The 20,528-nt window shown below is 35.9% G+C and overlaps 4 protein-coding genes across 4 annotated transcripts; 1 reads left to right on the top strand and 3 right to left on the bottom strand.

Annotated features, from left to right (window-relative positions):
• Positions 1-2,247: 2,247 nt before the first annotated feature.
• On the bottom strand, positions 2,248-4,654 carry LOC125231814 (phospholipase A1 member A-like). Its single transcript, XM_048137393.1, has 3 exons — positions 4,023-4,654; positions 3,298-3,598; positions 2,248-2,972 (listed from the first exon to the last, which is right to left on the bottom strand). Exons 1-3 carry the CDS (start codon positions 4,141-4,143, stop codon positions 2,315-2,317), a joined length of 1,080 nt encoding a protein of 359 aa, XP_047993350.1. The 5' UTR covers positions 4,144-4,654; the 3' UTR covers positions 2,248-2,314.
• Positions 4,655-5,268: 614 nt separating this feature from the next.
• Positions 5,269-7,941, bottom strand: LOC125231815 (phospholipase A1 member A-like). Its single transcript, XM_048137394.1, has 3 exons — positions 7,600-7,941; positions 6,539-6,839; positions 5,269-6,057 (listed from the first exon to the last, which is right to left on the bottom strand). The coding sequence occupies exons 1-3, from the start codon at positions 7,712-7,714 to the stop codon at positions 5,409-5,411; spliced, it is 1,065 nt and encodes a 354-aa protein (XP_047993351.1). The 5' UTR covers positions 7,715-7,941; the 3' UTR covers positions 5,269-5,408.
• Positions 7,942-9,564: 1,623 nt separating this feature from the next.
• LOC125232053 (phospholipase A1 member A-like) lies at positions 9,565-12,830 on the bottom strand. The gene is made up of 3 exons (XM_048137666.1): positions 12,679-12,830; positions 11,616-11,916; positions 9,565-11,337 (listed from the first exon to the last, which is right to left on the bottom strand). The coding sequence occupies exons 1-3, from the start codon at positions 12,773-12,775 to the stop codon at positions 10,656-10,658; spliced, it is 1,080 nt and encodes a 359-aa protein (XP_047993623.1). The 5' UTR covers positions 12,776-12,830; the 3' UTR covers positions 9,565-10,655.
• An 826-nt stretch (positions 12,831-13,656) lies between these two features.
• On the top strand, positions 13,657-19,583 carry LOC125231945 (phospholipase A1 member A-like). The gene is made up of 3 exons (XM_048137553.1): positions 13,657-13,867; positions 17,702-18,001; positions 18,367-19,583. The coding sequence occupies exon 3, from the start codon at positions 18,410-18,412 to the stop codon at positions 19,043-19,045; it is 636 nt and encodes a 211-aa protein (XP_047993510.1). The 5' UTR covers positions 13,657-13,867; positions 17,702-18,001; positions 18,367-18,409; the 3' UTR covers positions 19,046-19,583.
• Positions 19,584-20,528: the final 945 nt, after the last annotated feature.

Raw genomic sequence — 20,528 nt, 5'->3', positions numbered from 1 at the left:
GTACATAAATAAAATTAAATGTTAGAAGGCTAAATTGTGTACAAAAAATTAAAAATTCGACTCAGTGAACGAAAGAGTCACTTGCACAATTTTACGACATGCCCAGCAATTTTATCTGCCTAATTTAAAGTCGGCTGTCGAGTCGGTATATGACAACTCCAAAACAAACAAACTAGGTGGGATATTTCAAACAAGAATGAATCTTTGCTATGTGTTCAGTTGCAGGCGCTATGGTGACACTGTCTAAAATACTTCATAATAATATTAAAACAACAACCGCTGTAACGGTTTCTTTTTACTCCAACCTTTTTTGTATTTTGCGTTTGGTGCTGGCCGGTTTGACGATTCAAAATTCAAAATTTTTATTCGTTCTCGAGATGTTTCAAGAAAACGCCAGAATATCGCCGGTGGGCCTGGAGTCCAGATCTGTTACGTTATATATCTAAATGTCTACCTATATTTTTCACTAAGCTCTTCTATCTACACTACATATAGTATAGTTTGTGTGCTATACGTTTCCCCGGTTCGGGTAAGTGTTGTAAATTTTGTATATAACCTAGTTTGTAAGTTCTTTATATCCTGTGTCCCTTCCTTTCTTTTATATCTCAGCCTTTTATATCTCAGCTCTACCACACCTTCCTGTTTGGCTACTACATCCGTGAACACCAAAGTGATACTGATGGGTCACTTCCTGACTTTGGTGGGCCGGGTGTGGTAGTCACAAACCCTTTGTGACTATCCTAACGCCTAAATATTCTTAGGGCTCTTCCTCCGGGTTCGAGGCTGCTACCCTTCCTCTCCGGACTCAAGGCACTCACCCTCTACTCGCCGCTCGAGTCCGGAACGCTGCTCTACAAGATCTTCCTGCAACTCTTCTTCCTCTTCGCGCTGTTCCTTCTTCAGACAAGCCCGGGACAACCTACCTACGTTCAACGCGTCGTCCCCGGCCTACTATCAACTAACATCTGCTCAGGGAAGTGAAACCTTAAGGCTTTGTTTCGCAGAATTTCCTACCCTTCAGCTCAGTTTCTTTCCCACGTCCCTCTGACTTTTTAACCGTCGCCTCATATCTCAAGAAGGACGGTTATCAAGTCGTCTGTATGTTCTTTTTTTTTTTTTTATGTTTGTTCCTCGATATCTCCATCGTTCCTGGACCGATTTTGAAAATTTTTTTTTTGATTGAATGTATATGCATACAGATTGGTCCCATTTTTCTCAGAACCCAGTTCTGATGATGGGATCCTGGAGAAATCGAGGGAACTCCTCAAATCTGAAAGGCATACATATGGTGATTTTTGTGTTTTTAAAGGAACAGCATGCATTTAGGTACGGAACAGTGACATTTGGTGCAGTGGAACTGCTGATGATGGCCAGAACGGAACTCTTCAAATCTGAACGGCACGCTTATAGTGACTTTGGTATTTTTATACGAACAGCATGCACTTTCGTCCAGAACAGTGACATTTGGTGCAGTGGAATTTCTGATGATGGTCAAAACCGAACTCCTCAAATCTGAACGGAACGCTTATAGTGACTTTGGTATTTTTATAAGAACAGCATGCACTTTCGTCCAGAACAGTGACATTTGGTGCAGTGGAACTGCTGATGATGGCCAGAACCAAACTCCTCAAATCTGAACGGCACGCTTATAGTGACTTTACCATTTTTATAAGAACAGCATGCACTTTCGTCCAGAACAGTGACATTTGGTGCAGTGGAACTGCTGATGATGGCCAGAACCAAACTCCTCAAACCTGAACGGCACACTCATAGTGACTTTGGTATTTTTGTAAGAAAAGCATGCATTTAAGTTCAGAACAGTGACATTTATTTAGTTATGTTTGTTAAGCATATGTTTTGAAGTCAAAGTTTGTCAAGCTTCGATTTCTTATAATATAATCGGATTCATGAGGAATTGAGGAAACTCCTCAAACCTTAACGTTATACGTATATTCATTTGTGTTGCCATCTAATAATTAAAGCATTAAAAGCAGTTTTAAAAAATACTTACACATTTCTACATAATCCAACATTCGCAAGTAGCTTTCACCAGAACCCGAAAGGCGACGGTTTTTTTTTCTTAAAAATTATTATATTTCTGTTTTCTCTTATCATGTGTAAATAAACTTGTAAATATATATCTTCTTTTTCATTATCTACCTCTACATAATTATAACGTTCCATAAACGTTATTTTTTATTAAACTGTTATTTGCAGACCATAATAAAACAATTTGACTTTTTCTTTATTTTTTATTTGGGTAACATTATACATATAAATTAAGTAAGCATATTATGATTAAGTCTTTTTGACATCAATTCATTAATGTTAAATACGGGGCAAACGTATTGTTGCTTCTTTTTCTCAAACCTCTCCTACCCAAAGCATACGGCCACCTATTACTTGTAGCCAGATAATAAATACCAGGCTTACTTCTATCGATATATATATCTAAAGTATTCGTTACCAAAGGCCCATCATAGCAATCGCCCACTTTCGCCTTTTCCACAGACTCGCATCGCACGGCAATGAATCGGTGAGGGCGCATCAAAGCAGATATCCAGACAAAATAAGATCTCATGTGACTGCACATAATCTCGCATGGCATGTACGATATTTCTCCTGGTTGGTACTCGCCCCCGTTGACGTAGAATGAAGCTGTTCCAACGGGGGTACCCATTCCGAATCCATCGCTGTTTGTGATGATAGCGATGACGAAATCAGCGTCTGAAGGGTCTAATCTCTGTTTCGGGCCTAGAAATCTGAAACAAGGGCCACCAGCGTCTAAGGCGACGATGGTGGAGATGTTCTGGCCTGTGATTTTCCGGTAGTCCTTGGCTATGAAGCTTACAGTTTGTCCTCCGAGGCTGATGCCACATATGGTGAGGTTTTTGGGATCCATACCGAGCTTAGTGAGGACTGCTAGCATCTCGGCTGCATGCTTTCCGACTGGTCGCATAAGGCGTGAAGCTCTGTAACATTATGTAAAAAAAATAAACAAGACTGGAATCGCGTAAATTTTGAATAGAAGTTGTCCGTCAATTTCTGATATTCTATGGGAGCATTCATTGGTCGCAATGATACTAGAGAGAATCAGGTAACACAAAACTACTAATAGCAAAAGTCATTCATCTTTTGACTTGTTATACTAAAAAATTTTTTTCTATTATAATTTCATATTACTTTGTAATGTTTTATAGTGCTGTCTTTCTTACTTTTCTGTATGACATAAAATTATCTTTCCAAGATCCCAAATGATTAAAGTTCACATAAAATATTTGCTTTCAGCTTACTCACTTCTCAAACGTCGTCGTCGTGAAATACACAGTCTCCAAAAGAAGCACGTTATAGTCCATCTGCTTGTACAAAAGACCCAACAGTCTTCCCACTCCCCAGGTCCCTGAGTCCCAGTACCCTCCAACATAGAGCATAGTCTTATTCTTCACGTTGAAGTCAGGGTTGCGGAGTATCTCCTTCACCCGGTAGTAGTTGTACTTTGGCCATGGGGCTGAGAGTATGTTGCCGTTGCCCAGAACTGACAGTTGGAGGTGCCTCAGGCTTTCTGGTTTTATTCTGGATGGTATCCAGGAGCCGGGACCTGTACGAGGAAGCACCCGTTAATAGTACTGTATTGCCCTTACATCAGTCTTTGCTTAATAGAAACATTTGTAAAGAATACTACAATTCTTAAAAACAATTGAGAAAAGGGCATACAAGTGCATCGCTCTAGAACTAAAGAGACTTTAAAAAAGCAAGAGAGCGGTATGCTACAGTCGGGAGTTAGTCTTCTTTTTGACACTTAATAAGAATAAACATGGCGGTCTTTAGGCCAATTAAATAAATAACTGTTGTAACTCTCTGAGAAGTATCATGGTTAAATTATCTATATAAAATTAGAACATAAAATAATTATATTTAAAAGATCTACAATAATTGAACATCTTAAAAGATTCAACTTTATCAGCTTGGTTCAATTTGATTCAATATATATATATATAAGTAGAAGTTTTTGATATACTTACAGTCTGATAGTAATCCTTGGACAAAACCCACGTTTTCCTCTGCTTCAGCAACAAAAAAAATCACTGACAGATATGCAATTGTCCACGAAATTCTACACTTCTTCATCTTTTTGATTTTCATTGTGTTCTGATTCGATAGTTTATTATTCTGTATAAAATTAATTATTTTCCTTTATTTTATATAATGTGGTTTCGAAATGTAAAATGTCTTTTTACTTATGTTCTACGAGTATTTTATTTGAATAGCTAAAAGACTACGCTTATGTAAGTACGAAACGTTATTACAAACTAAGTAGCTATTTCTTATTTGATTTTCTTTTATTTGCAATGCACAAGGAAAGTAAAAATTACAGCTTATATTTTTCCACAATGTATTCAACGTAATATATTATTAATTTATTATTAGAAAAGGAACATTTGCATTTGCAAATTTTTGAAGGTGAAAATATTTCTATTGTGGAATATTAAGTATGTTCGTATCTTTGAATTTCTCGCAAGCAAAAATAGGTAACAATTATGGCAATATCATTCAGCTGTCCGTTATTTTTTTATTGATAATACATGTATGTACATAAGTATATTCAAGACGGATCCAGCTTCGTACACGGGGGGGTCAAGTGCTCAATGCCCAGGCCCCAGGGGGAGGGTCACATGGTCTATTTGTATGGTCAACCTAGGCTCCAGGGCGGGAGGGGGTTAATGAAATGAAATGAAATGAAATGAAATATTTATTTTTCAAGTAGGCATATTACAATGCGCATATGAACGTCAAATAAAGCTACGCCGGCTCTAACCCTACGCCTCAGCCTCGAGAAGATTTCAGTCCCCCCTAAGTTGGGTGGGGGGTATCCACTATGGGACCGGCAAGAAACTCGGCGGGCAACTTCTTTTCAAAACATTACATCTTATAATTAACATGCATTAAATAACAAGATACAATTTAACATGCAAAAGTATTCATCAAAGAATATGAACAGACTAGGTACTCTATGGAAATTAATTTCAATAAATTATATTATTGCTTAATAATACGTCGTTCTTCTTCAGAGAAAACATATCAAATTGTCACAGAAGAAAAAGATAATATGAATCTCAATATCATTAAATATGTAATTTACCTACACAACATAAAATATAAAATATTTGATGTGCTTTCTTATCTGAACTGTGTCCTCTATACATAATACAATTATTTTAATTGCTATTCGTTTTTGGTAGTTTCTGGTTATCCGCGCATGAATATATTTCTTAATGGTTTTAATAAAATTGAAACAGTTTTTAGAAATGGTATATTCCGCAAAATGCGTTTGTACATAAAAATGTGACAGTTATATAATAGTACCTATGAGATCGCAGTTGAACCTCACTGAGAAAAAAAATCGACGTTTAGTAATTCCAAAAATATGAGATGGTTTTGCCTTTCTTTAACCCATTCATCCCGAGACCAAACGGATACCTATTGGATGTTGGCAAGTAATAGAGGCCTGGTTTACTTTTATCAATAGTTAAATCCATCGTATTTGTTACTAATGGTTTTTTGTGAAAACAATCGCCGTCTTTTGCTCGTGCCACAGTATCGCACTGCACAGCTAATAGTTTACCAGGATTATTCAAAGCTGCTATCCAAAGGAAATATGCTCTTAGATGACTGCACATGACATCGCATGGCAACCAGGATATCTCCCCAGGTTGCCACTCCCCTCCGTTCACGTAGAACGATGCGTGTCCAACAGGGGTGCCTATTCCGAAACCTTCGCTATTAGTAATGATAGCTAGAACAAAATCGGCGTCTGACGGATCCAATCTTTGGTCGGGTCCTAGATGTCTGAAGCAGGGACCACCGGTGTCCATGCCGATAAGCATGGATACATTGTACCCGGTAATTCTCCGATAGTTTTTGGCTACGAAGCTCATGGTCTGCGCTCCTAGGCTGAGGCCGGCTATCTCCAGGGTAGTAGGGTCGAGTCCAAGCGTGGTTAGAGTTGCAAGCATTTCTGCTCCGTGCTTGCCTACTTCGCGCATCAAGCGGGCAGAGCTGGAATTTGACAAAAATATTCGATTTCAATAATTAAATACACATAGTAAGGCAAGTAAAAACGAACAAAAGATAGTCGCTCCCGTGCAAATAAAAGAGACACGGCGATGTTTATAGTTGCCCAGTGGTGACGAGCTATCAAAATCGCCGTGTCTCTTATTTGCACGGGAGTGCTTATCTTTTGTTCGTTTTTATAGCCGACAGGTCATAGCTTAGGTACTAGCTCGCGGTGGGACCAGTGCCTAAAAGAGTTCATTAATCATTAATAGCATATGGATAACTAATGTTGCTGATGTGCCTAGTTAGTTTAAGCAAAACATGGAACAGACTCTACATCAGTAAACAATAATAAAAACATTCCCTTTTTCTATTTTTTTTTTCAAACCTTCAAGTTAGTTGTCATTTGTATTGGTATCTGTTAAAATAATTATAATTTATGATCGAAAATCATCAAAATATACTTTTAAGCATGAATACTCACTCAATAAAATACGTAGTCGTAAAATAAACCGTGTCCATAAGAAGCACATTGTACCCCAACTGCTTATAGATATTCCCCAAGGTCAGTCCAAGTCCCCACGTGGTGGAGTCCCAATATCCTCCAATATACAAGAAGGTTTTCTTGGTAACATCAAAGTCTGGGTGACTGGCTATGTCTTTTACTCTATAATAGTGGTACATAGTCCAGTTGCCGCTTATCACGTTGCCATTACCGACAAGAACTAGGTACAGCTTTTTTAGACTTTCTGGCTTGATTTTAGATGGTTTTGTGGCTTCTGGACCTGTGGAATGGATAGTATTTCACTTACCCGTCGTTGTTTAGGGTAAGCGCGTATAAAATTTAGCGTAACACGTAAAGAATGTGAAGAAGTAAGCAAGAGTTTTTGACGTTTTCGGTCCAGTAGCATCAACCACAGTTAGCAGACATATCAACGAACGCTAAATTCGGTGACAGATGATTTGGTGCAAAAGGTGAAGGGTCGGGACTCTTAGAATTCGTTACTCAATACTATATACCTACGTCATGGAAAATGTAGGTATGTGATTTTGTTAATCTAGGTATTTTAGTGACGTTTATTACACATATATTACACTATACTGAGTAACGCTTTCTGTAACGTCAGAAACCCATGGATCTGTTACTGATTAAAACCAAGAACGACATAATACTGAACTGACAAAGCCCATACAAAAAAGCGTATACCCCTGAAAATTATGGGCCTTTTAGGCTTAAAACTAGATGGCGCTGTTCGCAGTCTGGAAGTGGCCAAAATCATATTTTCCCCAAATATTTTTGCGTATTTTTATAAAAATAAATGACATATTTCTTTATTTTGAAATCATGATATACACATTTTGAGAAAAATAAATTTGTAGGCATCATCAGTGTAGTTATGATAGTATTTAATAGGTGGCGCTAAAATACAAGTAAGAATTCTCAGTGTGAAGTATGTAAATCCTATATAAATAATCCTTGGTAAAACCAAACATTATTCCTTTCAACATAATACTAAGAGATTTAATATTGTGTGTGAAACTTACAATCAGAAAATAATCCCAACGTGTATCCTTCATCCGACCTATTGTATGCCACTGCCACTACAGAAGCAAGCGAAAACACGAACAAATATGTGACCACAGATAATTTTATCAGCATTTCTCTTATTTTTTATTTTGGAAATAATCCGTGGTATTTTTTGAGCCTATGATTCTACTTTAGTATTTCTTCCTCCGTTCAATTCAGGTCAGTGAGATAATACTACTTTTTTTTTTATTATAAATGGGCTTACTCTTGACCACAGACTAGCCAAAGGCAAAGATACGTCTACGTCTAATACGGGTTCACTGCTCTTATATGTGTACTATGTATATGAACTACTTAGTTCAAATTACTCTGTTGGTACATGGTGTACTGAAACAGGTAAAATTATGGGTTGTTAACCGCCTCGTACTTTTTGAAATGGTAATGAAAAAATTACATACTTACGCTTGGAATCTGCATGTCACTTTGTCTTTCTGCCTTTTTTCTTTAGTAAACTGTTTCTAATATTTTTGCTAGAATTTTGTATGCTGATTATTTCAAGTACAGCCTGCGGAGAATAATATGAAAACTTTTATTTTTAGAAGTTGACCCGGCCTTAAATGGAACAAAATTGATAATGACTCTTGTGCGAGAAGATCCGCGGGCATAACTAGTGTTATATTTTTTTTGCATGACGTACAGACGAACATAACATGGCTTGTTACTTGTTGTGCATCTAATTACATTCATGCTTCGTATGCTTATACTTTCGTCACTTCATAATCTGTTAAATGTAATTTAATTTGCTAAGATGATACAGGAGGGGTCAATTCTCCATACTAACGCTCTAGACTATTTCCTCCCTGGTTTTTGAAGATAGAGCAATGATTTTTTCAACACAAATTATTATTATTTTTATCTGTGTCGAACAGTTTTGGTTTTTTTGATATTCTTATTTTTAAAGTCGCTAGAGCCCATCATAAATTTTGAAAAACGGTCTTATTGATTATGGCGCAAAAAAAGGTGTGGTATTCAAAATTGGTAACAATTAGCCAAAAAAACTAAACGGTCCGACACAGATCATTTCATTGTTATTCAGATTCTCAAATTTTGTTACGATTAATTAAGTTTTGAAGGAGGAAACAGTCGAGAGCGGAACCTCGATTTTAAAGATTATTTCGCAATATTTTTTAACTGAATGTTCTAAATGGACATTTTTTTTCGATAAATCTAGTCAATAACACTAGTATACATATTTAACTAAAATTTCCAAATAAAAAGGGGGGCTTTCTCCTCTTTCCATTTTAGCATTTTCGCTCCTATAGCGTCTTAAAGGGAAATCAAAAGCAATGAAATACTTTTTATTTCTTTTATTAGTTCAGATTCAGAAAGGAGATCCATGTTAGGTTTGAGTACAATTTGAATTACCTAAGTATAATAATAGACTTAGGGCCGGTTGCATCAACCGTCTGTCACCGTTAAAGCGTTCGTCAAATTTTATTGTATGGGATGTTCCATAGACATCTGCTGCGTGACGATGATGTTTCTGTCAAATGTGGTTGATGCAACTTAGTACATTAGGTACTGCAGACGCCGGAAAATAAGGGGTTGCCGTTTGACTGTTAAAGACTCAATTTCTCATACAACTTGACAGACGTGATATCAAGAGTTGCGTGACTCAAACTCATATAGATAAGTGACATCGTATGACTCAGTCTCGCATCGCAGACTTATATGTATTGACCGGGATATAGACCGTGATTACCTTTTTGATTTTTGTCGAGCTCCCGATATTTCGACGCAGTTGCATGCATCATGATCACGGAAAACTGACGGCGTGATCATGATTTCATGATGCATTCTGATACTTGTAGATGGCGTTAAGTGTCACTTTTGACATAGATTTATGGCTCGAAAGTGACACTTAACACCAATCTACAAGTAATCGATGGCAACGAGGCATTTTCTTGTGGCGCCATCTATGTGTGGTGTAGTGTATGCGCGTTCTTAGGCGGTCGCATTTTAATGTATGGGATGGTATGTATGATCTTATATTTAATCTATGATTACAGACAGTAACAACTCCGATAAGCGATATTATATTATTTGAGTATTGGCCGGTACTGTATCTATTAAACATGTTTACATGTAACTCACGTAAAATTGTCGAAGATCGGTCGACATGTTTCGCTCCGTAACGATACTGTATCTACAAATATTACACAATTATTTTTAAAGCGTTGTTCTTAATGCAAAAAACGGAATTTCGTAAAACAACAATGTATCATTACCATTTTGACATCATTTATATTACCCGCATATTATTTTGCCTTTACCTCAATTACTTGTTTTTAAATATTTACATTTCACATAGATAGTCAAAATATAGGAGTTAGAGTTACACGAAAAATGTAATGATTAGACTTATATTGACCGTGATACTTTTTTGACTTTTGTCGAGCTCCCGATTTTTCGACGCAGTTATATGCATCATGATCACGGAAAACAGAAGAAGGCAAAACCAAAAAGGTAATCACGGTCTATATCCCGGTCAATATAAGTGTAATGATAATAACCGGGAATCATTCAAAACTCTTAAATATAATGATGTGGAATGCATTATTTCACCAAAGAATACTCTTTCACTTGTAAACTTGTAAATGCACCTTTTGTCTTATTTTGTCTTTATTATCATTTAAAATCTAAACGGAAAATTTTAGGATCATTATAGTTGTAAACGTTTAGTAACACTATGTATTGGTGCATATGGGTCCTGGGTTCGACGCTTCTCTATGTATTTAAAAATTGAACAGTCTAATAATCTACATGCAATAAAATAAATACAACTAAAATCAAAAAACAAGACCTTGTGACAGTCGCTTGAGTAATAAAAAAAACCGAATGTTCTCGATTTAGACAGGCAGTATTGTTTGAAACCAAGATAATAAAATGGACTCTTTTTTGCATCCCATCATTATACAAAATGGCGTTTGATACCTACTAACAGAAAAAATAACCTACACTGACGTTTAAATAAATAATTTGCTAATTATTCTACTAATTTCCAAAGGAGGTATTATTTAACCTTCAATACTTCATCTGCATTTAGCCAGTTCAAATGCTTCGTGACTTCATTATCTCGTCTCTTCAATCCCTTTTTCCCCAAACTGTAAGGGTATCTGTTAAAAGTTGGCAAATAGTATATTCCTGGTTTACTCCTGTCTGTAAATAAGTCGACCGTGTTCGTCACTTTTGGAAGCCGATCATAGCAATCTGCATCACGTGCTTGCTGCACAGAATCACACTGTATCGCTATAAATGTTCCTGGGTTCATTAGAGCTGAGAGCCAAATCATGTAGGACTTCACATGGCTGCATATGACGAGACATGGTAATGCCCAAAGGTCTCCAGCTTGGTACTCCCCTCCGTTAACATAAACAGCTACATGCCCAACAGGAGTTGATAAGCCGAAACCGTCCATGTTCGTTGTGATTTGAAGGACAAAATCTGCGTCAGACGCATCTATTCTATCTTGAATTTCTAGATGTTTGAAGCAAGGGCCGGCAGGGTCCATTGCTGTGATGGAGGAGATGTTTTGGCCCGTCAGGTGACGGTAGTGCTTGGCTACGAAGCCAGTGGCCTGTGCTCCAAGGCTGATCCCGGTTAGTTCCAGTTTTTTTGGGTCCAGACCGTGGTTTGTCAAACTAACCAGTATTTCGGCTATGTGTTTACTGACAGGCCGAATAAGACGCGCCGCACTGAAAGAAAGAGAGACTGCCGTTAATGTGTAAAACATAAATATTGATAATAAGTAACACTTTAATAATAGTACTAGTAAAATTTTGGCTTGAGAACATAATTTTATTATGTAAAACAAAATTGCATGGCTGGATGTTATATGTAATATGTAGGTTGGATTTCACAACCAATTCTCGTCTTTTTCATGACTTGTTTCATGACTTGTTTTTGTGACTATTTTGGATTTCCTCAAAATTGCAATGTAATGGGCGCTAGTTGAATAATTGTGCTAACTTACATAGGATAATGCTTCGTCGTAATTTCAAAATAGTCCACCACGAGAACATTATACCCCATTTCCTTATAAACAGTTCCCATAGACCTCATAGTGGGGAAATTGATCGAGTCTAAATATCCGGGCAACAGCACGACCGTCTTCTTGCTGAAGTCCATTTCAGGATGTTTTGCCAACTTGGGAGCTCGGGAGTAGGTATACTTCGTCCAGTTTGCCTTGAGAACGTTGCCCGGAGCCAGAACGGAGATCGTCAACGTTTCTAGTGTTTTCGGCTTGATTACTGCTGGTTTTGTAGAGCCTGGACCTAAAAGTTTGTAAAATAATTTAGCTCTAAATATGTAATTTCTGGACTAATACGTAAACTAACTATAACCATGTATACATAGCATACTATACATGCTATGCTTTATGTTATATATACTTTGCACATCTATACAGATGATTTAAGCAGATTGAGCGACAGCGCTAACGCACAACGCTGAGCGACTATATTACAATTATCTACCCTACCACATTTGTTACAAGTAAAATTAAAATAAGAGTCCACACGAAATATAACTAAATACATAAACCACCTACAATATTATGTAAACTAATATGTAAATGAAAGAAACAAAAAGTTTCTGCTTTTATGTGTGCAGGAAACTAATTTTCATCGGGATATAGTAGGAGACTGAGGCACTAAATATTAGATTGCGTTGTTTGAGTTTTTTCATCTTCACAGTTCATTTAGCCTACATCTGCTTCCACCATCAGTTCAGCTCGATGTTACTACAATATTGCGATGTTATCCACACTAACTTACAAATAAAATAAAAATATGAAATCAATAAGTTCCTATTAGGGCAAGTTATTTAAATAACAAGCAAAACAACAAAAGTTACAATATTATCTGAATAGACACGAATGATGAGTCATTGATCATTGTATTCATAAAAACTCAAGTTGACATAACCCACCAAGGACAAGCACTGGACTTGACTTTTATTTTATAGAATAAAACTAGCACTACGTAAAATGACACAATTCAAACGTGTTTATATTTAGCTGGTTATATAATACTTACAGTCTCCCAAAAATCCATCCGAAATGCCTTGATTGCTTTTTGAAAATTCTGCCGCCATCACTGAACCAAATAAACACAGTAAACAATAGACAATCATTTGGTAAATATAAAAAATTACAGTAAGTCAGAAATTTAAAAATCGGTCAGTCACGTGCTGGGCGCTCATATGCAATTCAGACCCTTTAAGAACCTTCCGTCTTATAAAGCCTTAATTTTTTGTTATTGTTTTGCTTTGGGTACTAATCTGAGGGTTGGTCACCAACCTTCAGGTAGGTTCTCAAGGTTGGTGAACAAATTTGTCTCACGCCCTTAAAAAAAACAAAAATGTTATAAAGAACGTGAGTATATTATATTCTTTGTAAAGAACTTACCACGGAGGGATGATTCATGTCTTTGTATTGCTTTATTTTTTTCACCGTTATTATAACAATGCGTATGTATAAATACAATGCAATATGAATAATGCAATTTTGACATAATTTCAGAAGTATTTTTTGGTATATCCGCATCTTTATTTTCTTACAAAATATGCGAAGGAGCAATGCACTGAAAATTAGGTTAATACGAATTTCTTTATATATATTAACGCCAATATTATTTACCAATGTCATTTTATTTCACTGGTGATCTGTTGTGTTTTTACTCGTCATTGCCTCCTTCACAATCCTAAAGAAAACGCTAATACTTTTTTTTCGCTTGGCATATGTAGATTTGTAAGATTGTCATCGTGGCTAGCTTTCTGATACACTTGCCTTTAAAAGTTATACAACGCTGTGATATTTATGCCCTATAAGTTATATTATTTTTGAATAAGTCACCCATGATACAAGTTTTCGTCTAAAATATCCCATTATGCACCAACAACCTTTGCTGCTTGACTTCTAGGTATTAAAATGAACTAAAACAACTAAATTGCTTAAACAATATAAAACATTTGGAACTATATTTAATTTTTAGATATTCCACATAGTTGCTTGGACTAGGACATGTGGAACTTATAGCCCTTAAATGTATCACATTAATGAAATTGTCATTGTCATCTATGAATTTTTAATTATTAACACTATGAACCTCAAGTGTGATATTATGTTGAAAGCAATATGTTTGTCTTTGTGTTTTCTAAGTTCTGTGAAGGCAATCGAGTTTTCTAAAAGCGGTCAAGGAGTATCAGTAGGCTACTTGGGAGATTGTAAGTAATTTTTCTGTTAATTCCTTTACATGTGAACGTTCCTTATAAACGAAATGTTTAATATGTGTATCTTTTATTTCCATTATTGATTTTACTACATTATTATTGGAGAGTATAAACATATTTTTACTTACTTATTGTGTGCTATTGTATTTTTAATCTTTCCTGAAATATTTTCTATATTCAATTCCCTACCTAATAGTTATATAATAACAATCCCACTGCTAAGCTACATACACCTTTGAATTTCTTCGCAGATGTTTATGGTTTCCTCGCGTTTTCCTTCACCGAAAAGATAGCTAAAATATTTAATCTAACAACAGTTTATAAACATATTTTTACTTACTTATTGTGTGCTATTGTATTTTTAATCTTTCCTGAAATATTTTCTATATTCAATTCCCTACCTAATAGGTATATAATAACAATCCCACTGCTAAGCTACATACACCTTTGAATTTCTTCGCAGATGTTTATGGTTTCCTTGCGTTTTCCTTCACCGAAAAGATAGCTAAAATATTTAATCTAACAACAGTTTATGTTATTCGCTGACTTGGTTTATAGCTAAATGTGCATTTTCATTTTATTTTCGTTTATTTTGACTCATTATATGAGTACTGGAATGTACATAACGTAGACTGACATGCAGTAAAGTATAATAGAGCGTCTAACCAAGAGTTTTAGAAGTTTTAGAAAACTTTTGGTTATAGTAAGTAACCGTAGGGGGAGTTGTTACGAAGTAATTTATGAGAGAGAAAGGTTATATTAAAAGACAATATTAATACCGGTCCAAATAAGCCTTAAAGATACAGTAATATGTGTAATAGCTAGAAATTACGTGGAGAAATTATGAATGAATTCATTGATAAATTCGCTATGCGGTTTAGCAGCTCAATGTAATTCCCCATTTCACTTACTTAAATATGTACTTCAAATTCTGGATTTTTTATTGGTTAATGATCCTATTATGAGCTTGTCTACATATCATTTTACAGGTTTCCTTATACACAACAACAACTCGCAATTTGTCTATTATTTTTTATTAAAAAAAAATGAATATATTTAGTTACCGTGCAAAAAAATATGCATTAGGTACCATTTTAACATAAATTTAATTTTAAAATTTGCACATAATTTACACCGTGTTTCACTTAACACTAAAAACCTGAAAACACTTTGTTCAGAATCGAGAGTAGAATCGATTGAGCTATATCTTGATGGGGGTAATATTTTTATTTAAATTAGTATTATTAGTTATTTTTTACGTGCCCATTCTATTGTACTCGTAATACAACATTGTGTATATCGCATTGCTAGAGGTTGTTTACCTTTTTTCAGTATTTAAGGGTATTAATACTGGCCGGTTACTTGGACGATTATTTTTTCCGCTACTAGTTTGACGTTGTTTGTCAGTTTAATCTTAATGTTTATCATAAGTCATAACAAATTGAACTCGTACCTAATTACAACCTTGTCATTTTGAATATTGAGTTTATTTGCTTACTGCGATTACCTGTCCAATTTGAAGATTACTGTGACAAAGCTTTAAAGTGTTTTACAGTGACATCTTAGCTGTCTATTGGTAAACCTTATGTCGTTGCAGTAACGTACACAAATAAATAGTCTTATGGTTTATGATGGTAGTTAGCAATTATTTTATTGAGTGTAGAGCTAAAAGTCAAGTAGAGCTGTACAGAAAATTAAAAATTCAATTAAAAAAAAAGTAACGATCAGATTAAAAGATGAATACTCTAGATAAGTTTAAAAAAATAAAAATCTGTTGGGGTGTCTGAGGTTTTGAGTGATACCGGAAACACCGTGTATATTACCTATTTTAGTAAATATTTTTATTACAGAAGGTATATATTTATGAAGTTCTGCTTAACAACAAGATATTGGTCTCTATTCGCTTGAATAAAAATAAAGATGCGCGATGGTATGGGAGAAATTATAAAATTGATTTGCCCATGGCTGGAATCGAACCAGCGTCCTCTAGTCAGTGTCCTTCAATCACTGCGTGATATTAAGTCGAATATTTCCCTCATAATATATGCAATAAAATTATCTTAAGGACTCACGCCCTTTTAAAATTGCACAAATGAAAATATAATTATAGAAATACCTACAGATTTATTTTGGAACAAAATTTTGGCTGTTTCAATTCATACATTTGGACCGTCATGATGCCGCTTCTATTGAACAGCTAATTTTTTTCGCGATTTCAGCATTGGTCCCATAATAAATCTAAAAAGTCATTATGTCATTATGCAAAAGTTTGAACGGCCGATTTTGTTTCACCGTGTATTATGTTTTTTATAGGTAACTGTAGGTGCACTATAGTAATAATACGAATCTAAATACATATAATATATTATCATTCAAGCGTGAAGAGGTACCTAACGGGCAGACAGAGAGTGCTATTTAACGCATAAGATGTTTTTGTTTCAAATTGAAGAAAAAATTACAACTCCGGCAGGAATCGAACCTGTGACCTTTGCAACATGACCGATGTTAAATTAAAAAAAAGGAGAACCGCTGGTAGTCGTTTTGCATTAAAAAAATACTTCCATTGTTTGTTTACAAACAAGCACACATATGCCGATTTACATCTATAAAGTATTTACACCACACGTGAATATAAAAAAATGTATAAAAAATAAGTACATACTTAAAATTAGATGACCTCCGCCCGAGCGGAAGGTTATTGGTAGCTCAAATTAAAAATGTTGTTCTATTTTTTTTTTTTTTTTTTTATACTACGTCGGTGGCAAACAAATATACGGCCCGCCTGATGTAAAGCGGTCACCGTAACCTATGGAGGCCTGCAACTCAAAAAAAAATGCAAAAAAAAATTTTTGGCAAAAAATGGCCATTTTAACCTTCAATTCGTATTTTGATACAATAGTCTTGAGTTTATTGACTTGTATTACTCAAATCTGTTTGTAAATAAGGATAATGATAATCATAACAATTTGCATTAAAGTTTACCACAGGTTTCCACAAAATGTAAACAATGCTTATATTTATTGGAAATTTGACATGCTTAATTTTATTTTGGTATGAAAAAAGTATTTTTATCGAGCACAAGAGTATGAAGTGTCCCACTCATCATCATCCCTCCTTGCGTTATCCCGGCATCTGCCACGGCTCATGGGATCCTGGGGTGCGCATTGACAACTAATCCCAAGATTTGGCGTAGGCACTAGTTTTACTAGCTCCAGCTCCAGGCTCCAGGGATCCTTTAGGAAGGCAAAAGATCGGCCTGAGTGGAGAGCACTGCAACGTACAGCGACTTATGGTGGTCACGACCCTCAGTCATGAGGTTTCGACGAAGAAGAAGAAGAGTTTTACTAAAGCGACTGCCATCTGACCTTCCAACCCGAAGGGTAACTAGGTCTTATTGGAATTAGTCCGGTTTCATCACGATGTTTTCCTTCACCGAAAAGCGACTGGCAAATATCAAATGACATTTTGCACATAAGTTCAGAAAAACTCATTGGTATGAGCTGGGTTCGAACCCGCGACCTCCGAATCGAAAGAATAAATTAAAGAATGAATGAAGGGTATGAAGTGTCCCACTGCTGGGGAAAAACTTTCCTTGTAGACTTCCAATCTTCTCAATTAACCGCAGCATCCATCCAGATACTGAGAAGTGTGTCTAAGGCATTACTTTTTAGGTCAACCATGGTTGCCAAATATTTATTTTATATTAGCAGTGGCCTTTGAACCGCACGACTTCCAGTTTTGTGTCTCTTTTGGGCAATTGATAAAGAAAGGCAGAAATCTGGGTTTTCCTAATTTAAAAAAATTTACAACTAAACTTAATCATTTCAGGTCCAGGCTCTTTAAAGCCAGCAGTCATCAAGCCAAAATCTCTGCAGCATCTCACCTTATCCATCCTGGCCTCTGGCAATGTGCTTCAAGCGAATTACACGAAATATAACTACTATGGAATGGAAAGCCTAGTCAAGCATCCCGATTTCGATTTGGAGAAGAAAACCTTCATATTCTTTCCTGGATACTTGGATACGATTATGATACCTGGTGGAAGAGCGATCGCTTCCCTGTATAAGGAACTGGGATATAATGCCCTTTAGTGGATTATTTTTATTTCACGTTTAATCATTTTCCAAGGTTAGTTTCATACCTAAATCTTAAAAATTAATTCTAGATTAAGTAACTGATAAAGTTTTCGATACTTCCGTTTTATTTTATAAAAAAGTACATACCTACCTGTGTACCTATTATACCTCTTATAATATTAAATTAAAAAATCTCGGCACGGATACGACTCGTTTTAGAATGAGTCATAAGCTCATAAGTATTAAAAAGAGAAACATAAAAAAGTAAACTTTTTTCTAAACAGCATACATAATGTATCAAAATCCTAAAGTAACATAATAAGGAAGCCGGATAAACAACAAGCATAAATCTAGATTGTTCTTAATGTTATTGTGGTTCTGCCACTATGTTTCAATAATGTCATTTTACTATTCCAGAACCGTGCGGCTTTTACGCCCAGTTGCTAAGCACGTTGCAGAAATGCTGGCCATACTAACAAAACTCGGCTTAGACCCAAAAAAATTGGAGCTCATGGGCTTTAGTCTCGGTGGACAGGCCGTAGGTCTCACAGCCAAGCACTACCGCCAAATAACTGGATACAATATCTCCTCTCTCACAGCCATTGACCCTTCCGGCCCATGCTTCAGGCATCTAGGGCCGGAGAACAGAATAGACCCATCAGATGCCGATTTTGTCCTCCAGGTTACAACAAATATGGACGGCTTTGGCATTGCCACTCCAGTTGGACAAGTAGCAGTTTTTGTCAACGGAGGAGAATACCAACCGGGGGACGTCTGGCTGGCTCCATGTCTAGTCCTATGCAGCCATGGGAGAGGCTATTTCCTCTGGCTTTCCGCTTTGATGAATCCAGGAATTTTCATAGCTTTACAGTGCGATTCTGTTCAGCAAGCCAGGGATGGGGATTGCTACGAACGGCAGCCAAGGGTAACAAATACAGTGGATCTGTATACTGACAGGAGTAAACCTGGTATCTACTATTTGCATACATTCTATAGGTATCCTTATGGTTTAGGTAAAAAAGGATTGAAACGGAAGGATAATGAGATCGTGAAGCATTTGAACTGGCTTAACCAGGAAGAAGTATTAACAGTGTGATTCATCATCCTTCTTGCGTTATCCCGGCATTTGCCACGGCTCATGCGAGCCTGGGGTCCGCTTTTGACAACTAATCCCAAGATTTGACGTAGGCACTAGTTTTTACGAAAGCGACTGCCATTATTAACCGTGTGATTATGAGAATATAATGATGAAAGCTCAGAAAAAAAACAGGAAAGCCGAATTACAGTGCCATTAACATCAGTTAACGATTCGGGTTTTATATCTTGCTCGCACTTATGCGATCCCGATAAGAGCCGAAGCCGAAGGGTATAGGCCGAATCGTTAGCTAATTTTAATCGCACTATATCCCATGGAGATAATTTGAGTTACGTCGATTTTTAGAAGAAAACTCTATATTAGTATGGCAGATTTATTTTCTATTCATGAAATAAAAATATTATTAAGAATATGTAATAGGACGCTATGTTAGATTTAAGTAGCAATTATGTTCTAGTTAGGTAAGTGTGTATTATTATTAACTAATGTTGTATTTATTATTATTAAATTTGTATGAAAAGATTTACCTTCAGTTTTATTTTTCCTAATTTTGAATACAAATTCTAGGTAACGCCTTTAACAGCAACGAAGCTAAATAGTTATCATGGAAAAAAGAGTTCTTGTGAATTGTTATACACAGAACGTACTAGGTAAACGCCTAACATTTTAATAACAGCAATTTAAATCCTTGAGTTATTCATTGCGATCTGTTTACAGACTTAGACTAATGCTATTGTAAATGTACTGTTTTCATCTTCAAACCAGCAACTTTCAAATAAAATATTGCATTTGTAGCTCAATCGGACATTGGGACACATCCCAATCGTCGATTTAACGACAAAAGCTTCCAAGATTTGATTGACCCTAACTAACGTAGTTTGGGTCAAATCTTGAAATATTTTGACCCATCTCGATTTACGATTAATATTAGGTCTTGTATATAAATTAAAATTTAATATTACGAGTATGATGTCTTTGAACGTGTGATACTATACAGCACGACCACGAATGATTTTATTAATTCTGATGAGGTACAAATTCACGAAAAAAAATGTACTTTTTTGTACTGACGTTTAAAAAAAATGTACCCTTATGATTTTGGAGTTTCGACATAGGGCCCGTGGTCGTGCTAGGTAGGTACTCCCTGGCACGACCACACTATATTTAATGAGATTTTAAATTTCTGTTGCAGTACAAATTCACGAAAAAAAATGTACTTTTTTGTACTTACCTTTAAAAAAAAATACCCTCATGGTTTCGGAGTTTTGACATGGGGTGTGGTCGTGCTAGATAGGTGGTACTTCCTGGCACGCTAGATAGGTACTCCCTGGCACGACCGCAATAAGTTTTTGAAGTAATTTACATAGTACAATTTCAAAACACTTGTTTAGTATTCATTTCACCATCAAATTAAACATAAATATAGTGTGGTCGTGCCAGGAAGTACCACCTATCTAGCACGACCACACCCCATGTCAAAACT

Source organism: Leguminivora glycinivorella, chromosome 12 (assembly GCF_023078275.1).
Source record: "Leguminivora glycinivorella isolate SPB_JAAS2020 chromosome 12, LegGlyc_1.1, whole genome shotgun sequence".
In the NCBI taxonomy this organism is placed as follows: Eukaryota; Metazoa; Arthropoda; class Insecta; order Lepidoptera; family Tortricidae; genus Leguminivora; species Leguminivora glycinivorella.
The sequence above is the reverse complement of the archived record's forward strand: the minus strand, read 5'-3'. Positions and strand labels throughout refer to the sequence as shown.

Bases quoted from the DNA above. Each gene is read 5' to 3' on its own strand.
- LOC125231814 (XM_048137393.1), bottom strand. From the start codon at position 4,143: ATGAAAATCAAAAAGATGAAGAAGTGTAGAATTTCGTGGACAATTGCA. The intron at 3,599-4,022 runs GTAAGTATATCA...TTCCTCGTACAG, and splicing joins CCAAGGATTACTATCAGACT to GTCCCGGCTCCTGGATACCA. The intron at 2,973-3,297 runs GTGAGTAAGCTG...ATAATGTTACAG, and splicing joins ACGACGACGACGTTTGAGAA to AGCTTCACGCCTTATGCGAC.
- LOC125231815 (XM_048137394.1), bottom strand. From the start codon at position 7,714: ATGCTGATAAAATTATCTGTGGTCACATATTTGTTCGTGTTTTCGCTT. The intron at 6,840-7,599 runs GTAAGTTTCACA...TCCATTCCACAG, and splicing joins GTTGGGATTATTTTCTGATT to GTCCAGAAGCCACAAAACCA. The intron at 6,058-6,538 runs GTGAGTATTCAT...GTCAAATTCCAG, and splicing joins ACGACTACGTATTTTATTGA to CTCTGCCCGCTTGATGCGCG.
- LOC125232053 (XM_048137666.1), bottom strand. From the start codon at position 12,775: ATGATTGTCTATTGTTTACTGTGTTTATTTGGTTCAGTGATGGCGGCA. The intron at 11,917-12,678 runs GTAAGTATTATA...ACAAACTTTTAG, and splicing joins GGATGGATTTTTGGGAGACT to GTCCAGGCTCTACAAAACCA. The intron at 11,338-11,615 runs GTAAGTTAGCAC...TCTTTCTTTCAG, and splicing joins ACGACGAAGCATTATCCTAT to TGCGGCGCGTCTTATTCGGC.
- LOC125231945 (XM_048137553.1), top strand. From the start codon at position 18,410: ATGCTGGCCATACTAACAAAACTCGGCTTAGACCCAAAAAAATTGGAG.